The 8134-nt window shown below is 47.9% G+C and overlaps 1 protein-coding gene across 1 annotated transcript in view; it reads left to right on the top strand.

Annotated features, from left to right (window-relative positions):
- LOC102872934 (pepsin F-like) overlaps nt 1–5596 on the top strand; it is an 8567-nt gene extending 2971 nt beyond the window's left edge. Inside the window, exons 5-9 of the mRNA XM_006899891.1 lie at nt 696–892; nt 2335–2451; nt 3348–3492; nt 3582–3680; nt 5450–5596. Of these exons, the coding sequence (XP_006899953.1) occupies nt 696–892; nt 2335–2451; nt 3348–3492; nt 3582–3680; nt 5450–5596 (705 nt within the window). The remainder of the gene's footprint in view (nt 1–695; nt 893–2334; nt 2452–3347; nt 3493–3581; nt 3681–5449) is intronic.
- The last annotated feature ends 2538 nt before the right edge of the window (nt 5597–8134 follow it).

The following is an 8134-nucleotide window of genomic DNA, read 5'->3' as shown; positions in this document are numbered from 1 at the left end:
GCCAGGACATCTAGAAACAAGGGTCTTTTAGGGGCTGGTTGGTCATCTGCATCTCCTCTTGGGGGAACAGTCTGCTCATATTTTATCCCCCCTCCCTCTTATTTTCTTTTCAACGGGGCCATCTTTGTTAAATTATAGAGTAGCTCATATATTTTTGATAATATGTCCTTAGCTGCTAGGAGGTATAAAAAAAAAACCCCAAAAAAGCTCTCCAAGAGTATAGATTGTCTTCTGACCTGGTTGATACAGTTCATTAATGTGAGATGTGTCTTTTTCACCAGCTCTGGTCCATTTGTCTCTGTGCTGCTCAACCTCACGTTATAGTGCTGAGAATCTATTGCTAACACTTTCTCCTACACCCTCATCCTCACATTTTCTTCTAGGAATTTTAGAGACTTTATTTAAAAAAATAAAAACTTAGAGTTTTTGGTTTCTCCACATGGAGAAAGCAGTTGAGCCCAAGTCCCCTCAATGACATGAGGTCTGGACCTCTGTGGCATGTCCTCTCACATCAGTACCAGAGGAACCCACATGTCTCTTCCTGCCCATTGGGATTGTGTGGGGTTCAGGCAATGGCAGGCAAACCCCCCTTCCTCTCTGATGCTGGTGGCATCTCCCACTACTTCCACTCAAGGCAGCACCCCCGACACTCCTGTCCTCACATAAAACGCTACCTTCTTCTCTCCCATCACCAGATCGCTGGAATTGAGGTGGAACAAGAGTTTGGTCTGAGCATCCAGGAACCTGGCCATTTCCTGGTCTCTCTGCCCTTTGACAGCATCCTGGGCCTGGCCTACCCTGCCCTTGGCACAGAGGGCATCACCCCTATTTTTGACACGCTGTGGAAAGGAGGCCACATTGCTGAAGGCATCTTTGCCTTCTATTTGTCCAAGTAAGTATGGCCTGGGACAAAAAAATGAGCAAATCCCATTTGACCTGGTTGCGGACCACGAGATGAGCAGTTTGAACACACTAGCCACTCCACAGAAGAGAAGCAGCAGTCTGTTCCTGTAGAATTAGATTTACAGCCTGGGAACTCCTAAGTGACAGTTCCATTCCTGCTGCGGGATCACCGAGTTGGAATTGGTCCAGTGGGAGGGGGTTGGTTTAGGTTTGGGTTTTCCAAGATGGATCACCAGACCTTTCTTTCAAGGTACGTCTCAAACCTCCCCCCATTCTGTTAGCCGAGCCTGATTTGACTGTGTCTCTTAGGGACTGCTAAGATAAGCCCTCTCTTCAAGACACCTGAAAGAAAAATGATATGACAATTCACAGGCCTTCAGATCCAGATGTTTCTTTAGACATAGTCTTGTCTAGGGGCTGGAGAAATCCGTAGGCCATTTGGTCCACAGGCCAAGTCCAGCCCACCACCTGTTTTTGTGTATAAAGTTATATTGGAACGCAGCCATGTTCAAGTATGATCTGTGGCTGCTTTGTGCTCCAAGAGCAGAGCTGAGTAAGTGAAGCGGGGGCATTGGAGCTCGCTCAGCCTAAAACAGCCACTATCTGGCCCTTGACCAAAAAAGTTCATGGTCCTTGTCATCCCCATGCCCTTCACTGACAAGATGAGGAAACTGAGGCCCAGAAAGGGCCTTGCACACGACTGTGCTCAGTGCAGTACGGGAAATGGCAGGAAGTGAGCTCAGTCCTTGAGACCCTCACTGCTTACGGGTGGTGTCCAATCACTGCAAGCTGACTCCCTGTTCTGGGGGTGGAGGACTCAGGAGAAGGGTAGACAAGACAGTCCTCATTTAGGGAAACTTCTCACCAGAGGAAGGAGCTGCAGGAGGACAGAAACCTCATGCCTCAAATAATTAACTTCACACTACAGAGCTGGGATCTGAACTCCTTTCAAACTGTAACCACAGGCTAAGGCCCCAGGTGCACAGGCGGCTGGGGAACAGGAGGTCATGCCCTCATCCATGCAGTCCCTGTGGGCCTGTTACCTTCTCTGAAGCCTGGCTGGTCAGACAAGATGGGCCGTGCCTGTGGGCACTTCCTTCTCTGAGGTGTCCTGGGTCCATGCTTGTTAAATGGGCCTGCTCTCTGTGAAGGAGCATGAGTAGGTGAGCCCAGACCTGAAGCCAGACTGCCTGGGTCAAATCTCAGCTTCCTCCCTCAGCAGCCTTGGAATCGATGCATCTATCTGCTCCTTGTCCTGAGTCCTCATCTATCTATGCAGCGGGGCTACGGCACTGCCTCCTCCCTAGGCGGCGCTGTGTGGACCGGGTGGGAGGAGGCCAGCGTGGCTCTGGGCACCAGCCCGGCCTGTGGTCACACATGAGAACACTGGTTCCCTTCACAATGAACCTCCCTCTTCCTTCTCCCCTTCAGCAACGGACAGAACGGCAGTGTGGCCATGTTCGGTGGCGTGGACAAATCCTACTACAAGGGGGAGCTCAACTGGGTGCCGCTGTCCACACCCCTCTTCTGGCAGGTCACCATAGACCAGTAAGACCCTCCCTCTGAGTCCTGTCCCAGTGATGCCCCTCAGATACACCATAGGACTAGACCGTATTAGACACTTGAAAACAGACTCAGACAGAAAGGTATACACAAACATATACAAGTGTGCTCGCTCACACACAAACAAATTAGATACATATAAACACCAACTCACACACACATGGTATACACCATTACCCATGGATATGCAAAAACACAATCACATGAGATATACAGGCACAAAAAGATGTTTATTTACACACACACACACACACATCATTATATGGAGACAATCACAGGAGACAGTGGCACAAAGACACAGATGTATACACACAAGCGGATCCACATCGTTATACACACACAGGCACAATTTGTGCCACAAAGGCCTGTCCTTTCTTGTCCGTCAAACATGTTAGGAACACTCTGTGTGCTCACATGTGCGGGAGGCAGAGTGCACGGACTGTTCTGAGCAGCCTCCCATGTGGTGGAACAGCCACACGACATGGGGGTTACCATCCACAGTGAATTACTACCATCCACACAAGAAACAAGGATGGATATGGTGGGGGACCAGGAGGAGGCTCCTCTAGTGTGCAGGGAAGACGTGCCTGAAAATCTGACAAGTAAATGGGATCCTAGAGAAGGAGACATTCCCCATGCAGAGAGGCCTGGAGCTGTTCCTGACAGATAGCACAGCAAGTGCAAAGGCCCTGGGGTATGAAGTAAGTGGTTCATTCAGGAACAGCAAGGAGATCAGAGAAGGTCAGTGTGCCCAGCACAACAGGAAAACAGAAAGGGAGGCATGAGCTGAAGGGCTGATCTTCAGATGTTCAGGAAGCAGGCTAGGGAACTGGGCTGGGTGGTCCAGTGACCCCAGGCCCTGCTTTGTCCCCTTCTCACAGTATTTCCATGGAAGGCATGACCGTTGCCTGCAGAGATGGATGCCAGGCCATTTTGGATACTGGAACCTCGTTGCTCGTCGGACCATATATGGACATCTACAACATCCACAGCCTCATCAAGGCCCAGAAAAGCCTTAATGGCGAGGTACAGGGCTGTTCCAGAGGGTCAGTGCAGCAGCCCTCACACGGAACGGTGCTGGACCAACCTTCTCCCACCTTCTCTGTCTCTTACAGTACGTCGTGGACTGTGAAGCCGTTCACACCCTCCCTGATATTGTCTTTGCCATCAATGGCATTAACTACACAGTGCCAGCCAGTGCCTACACCCTACAGGTGAGAGGCAGGGTCCAGAGAACTAGTCCTCAAATCCCAGGGACTTGCCACATTTGCTGGGCAACACTGGCCACTGCAGGTGTGGTCAAGTCACCTAGCTTCATGCCTTAACAAAATATCTGCTCACCGGGAGTGGACTGGGACCTTATTGCCTGTAGATAATTGCTGTACAGCCATTCAAGGCATAGGGAGGGGGCACATTAGGCCCTGTCCCATGGAGCTTCCAGTTTAACTAGGAAGCTCAGATGACCCAACAGTTTACTACAGAATTCCGAAATGGATCAAAGGAATAGAGGCAGAGCCAGCTCGCCATAGCCACTCACAGTGTCCCCTTCCAAGTCAGATTTTCCTGCTTTGGGTGATAAATGATGCAACCATCTGGTTACACTAGGCATTCACTTCATCTTGTGAAGCCTTAGTTCCTGCTTCTGTAACTGGGGTAACAGCCCCTCCATTTAAAGGGCAGTTGGGATGATGGGCTATTGGCATGAAGAAATAAATGATGCACGGTGCCCGTAGCCGCCAGCACCTGGCATATAACCGATGCTACATAAATGCCAGCTTCCCGCGGTAGTTCAGAGAAGGTGGGATGGCAGAAGGCTTTGAGGAAGAGAAGGAATCGAAACAATTCTAGGCTTAGGTAAGGGGCTCTCATGGTGTAGTTGCAATGCTCTTTTATGTTGTATTGCAAATTGAAAGGCTAGCAGTTCAAATCCACCTGCGACTCTCAGGGAGACAGACAAACAGCTTGCTCCAAAGATTTCAAGTTCAGCTGAAGGAGCAGAGATTATTAAATGGATGGAGAGGGCAAAGGGAATGGGAGAGTACAGTGAGAATTCAGTAAGACATCGTGACTAAAGCCATTGTACAACTTAAACAATGTTCTGAAACACAATCTATATGAGTGATTGCATGAAAACAATTTTTTTTTAAATATTTCAATCTCACAAATCCAAAGAAAGGTCACTCTGATTCAGAGTTGATTCCATGGTTAGGTTCACTAAGGAGTCTCTGGGGTGGCACAACTAGTTAAAGATTTTGGCTGCTAAACCAACAGACTGGTAGTTAGATTGTACTCAGAGGTGCCTAGGAAGAGAGGCCTGGCAATCTACTCCCAAAAGATGGCAGCCATTGAAAAGCACAGAAGTGCATGTGATTCTATTCTAAAACACACAGAAATCACTGTGAGTCGGAGTCCACTGGATGGTGACTTGTTCATTTGAAAGCTCAACTAATGTGGCTGCTGCCCCCGCAGGTCTTACAGGAGGGCTTATGACTGGGGTTCAGAGGCGGACTTTAGACACATCCCTGCTCAATGCTGGGCAGCATGGCAGCCCCAAGTACACAGGCCGGCAGGTCAGGGCAATCAATACAGCGTGGTGACAAAAGCACCAGGTACAGAGGAGCACAAGGGAAAGTCGCCCCACTTCGTCAGGAGTGGCTGAGAAGGGAAGGCAGTCCAGGAAGGCTGCCTGGAGGGAGTGACAAAGGTTTCATCTTGAAATAATTAGGGGGTAAGGAGAGAAGGGCAGGCCATCTCTGCAAAGAACGGAGCAGAAAAGTATCAGGAGGAAAGAAGGTGCAGACTGTGAGGGCTCTGCAAAGAGTTCCAGTGCCTAGGGTGACCACACACTCCCTCTCCTGCTGAAAAGGGCCTCCTGACCAACGGAACAGGCAGATTAAATTGGGCAACTGCATGCTGAGATGCTGGATGCTGGGTGGTGTAGAGAGATGTTTGTCTCATTGTGTGTGTTTCCGATCTCCCCTAGCAAGGGAATTTGTGCTACATTCGCCTCCAACAACAACTCTCCGGCCAACCGGCTCAAAGCTGGGTTCTGGGAGACGTCTTCCTGAGACAGTATTTCTCTGTCTACGATCGGGAGAACAACAGGATTGGCTTGGCGCCCGCAGCATAAATCTCAGCAACGTGGCTCGACATAGATGAATGCACAACCTAATTCCAGGTTCCCAAGACTCCCTTCTCCCATAGACAAAAAAATATTGTAATATTGCTTCCCTCTGATTGGTCCAGGGCAGGACACAGAACTGCTTGGTCTACATCAGATCGTGTGTTTAAATCTGGACCAATCCGCATGTTTTAGGAAAGTGTTAGGATTGATTCTTCTCAGTCCCAGTAATCAGGAGGTGGTTGACAGTTTCTTCCAGATCCCTGAGACTGGTATTAGGGGAACCTCCAAAGAAGTAGAAGGGTGAGTTCAGGGTTCTAGACAAAGGAACGAGCTTTAACCCTACTTACCAACGCTCCATATTCCGGGATGGCGTACGGATTGAGTTGTAGCCCCGGGATCCACTCTCCAAATATGTGATGGAGTTTTAACCCACTAGACTGTTGAATGTGATTGACCCTTTTTGTAAATAGTGTTTTCTTTGTTGTATTAATAATGAGGCCTGATCAATATATAGCCATTTAGACCTGATCTCTCATGAGATAGAGTAGAATGGACGCAGAAGCAAGTGCATATGAGGAAACCAAAGATGCCACATGATCTCCAAAGACCTACGCCAGGATTCCCCGGGGTGTAACTAGACAGCTACCCCTGGGAACCGGCTTGACAGTTCTGACCTGTAGCCTGAGAAACTATGAAACAATAAAGTTCTGTTCTTTAAAACCACCTGTCTGTGTGTGGTACTTCTTGTTACAGCAGCACCAGACCAGTGATCTTTACAAGGGATGGTAAAGAGTAACAAGGATGCCATCTATTCTTTCCACTTTCACAGAATCTTTTAAAGATGGGCTGATGCTTAGGATGGGCTCTGAGGGAGGATGGTACCACCCTGCCCCCAATAACGAAGTGGGCAAAGCACTCGAGACACCATCCTCTGCCCCTGCTCCTGCAGTGTCCCTTCCAGCTCTGACCCCAAGTGACAAACCCACATGCGACCCACGTGCGACCCTCAGCCATCCTTTCCTCATGTGCCCTGTGTGGTCATTCCAACGGTCTCAAAGACTGTCATGAGGAGGCAGTCTCTGATGTAAAGGTGGACCCAAGGTGGACAAAGCTGTCATTCTTCCAGAATGCATCATGGGCGATATGAGTGTCTTTATGGGTTGCAGCTATGAAGGTTTTTAGTTTGACAGATCAAGGTTTAGGATGTTTACACCAAAAAGAAAAAATGAGACTCATTGCTTCCAGCTGATTCCAACTCAGGATGACCCCATGTTACAGAATACAGCTGACACGGTTGTCTTACTATGATCTTTATGGACATGGACCACCAGGTCTTTTCTTCAGAGGTACCATTTGGTGGGTTTGAACGATCAGCCTCTAAGGTTTTTTACATCCAGCAACCTAAAAAACAACAACAAAAAATTGGCTTTCTGTCTTGGTCAGCTCCTAACAGAGGAAGAAGAAGAATAATTTCAATTGACTTTTTGGGGACTTTACATATTTTATCTCATTGTCTCATTTGTGACCCTCACAAACCAGCTAATTTTGTCACCCATGCACAGATGAAGCATGCCACCAGTTGCCATGAAGTTATTTGGTGCCACTGAGTGGAACGTGGCTCCTAGTGATCCTGGGAACAATGGATCAGAACCGGGCCCTGTGCTACTCCATTCTCACCAGCTGTGATAGACTCTCTCCAATGTTGCAGTCACGGTGTCAGTTCATCTCGTTGAGGGTCCTCCTCTCTTTCCCTGACCCTCCACCTTTCACAGCATGTCTTTTCCCGAGGACCAATTCTTCCTGACAACATGCTCAAGGACATGAGGCAAAGTTTCATCATCCTTGCCTACAGGGAGCACCCTGATTGGACTTTGTCCAAGACGGGTTGGTTCTTTTTTAATATCCATTCATTGTTGTACAATTTCCTTCCCCCCACACCTCATCCTCTTTGCAATCTACCTCTTATTCTGGGCTATTGTCATATGTATAACACCTAGTCATATATTTCTTTTAAACAGTTCTTTTCTTCATCTGTTCTGATGCAGTATTCATTATTCATCCTCTCTTTTTTAGTTTCCCTCCAACCTCCATGTCAGTCTTGTTTTATAACCGCAATGTTATACAGTGTTTGTCCTTTTATGATGGAGATATTTCACTATGCAAAATGTTCTTGAGGGTCGCCCATGTTGTGTAATTTTTATGAGTTCCTTGTTTCTCATTGCTGTGAAGTATTCCATGTGTGAATATACTATAGTTTTTCTACCCATTCATTTGCTGATGGGCACTTGGGTTACTTCCATCTCTTTGTTGTTCAGTTAGCTGTTTGGGCAATAGCTCTTGTTTCTTTAGGGTATATTCTTAGTTAGTGGAATTGCTCAGTCAAGTGGTATTTCTATTTTCAACTTTTTGAGATAGCACCAGACCATTTTCCATAGTGGTTGCACCAGCAGCAGTGAATAAGGGTTCCAATCTCTCCACAACCTCGCCAGCATTTGTTGTTTCCTGCTCTGATGAACTTTGTTTATTCCTGGGGTGAGATGATAC

Source organism: Elephantulus edwardii, unplaced genomic scaffold, assembly GCF_000299155.1.
Source record: "Elephantulus edwardii isolate Elephantulus edwardi_28Jun2011 unplaced genomic scaffold, EleEdw1.0 scaffold00268, whole genome shotgun sequence".
NCBI classification, from domain to species: domain Eukaryota; kingdom Metazoa; phylum Chordata; class Mammalia; order Macroscelidea; family Macroscelididae; genus Elephantulus; species Elephantulus edwardii.
This window is presented reverse-complemented; position numbering and strand designations above follow the sequence as displayed.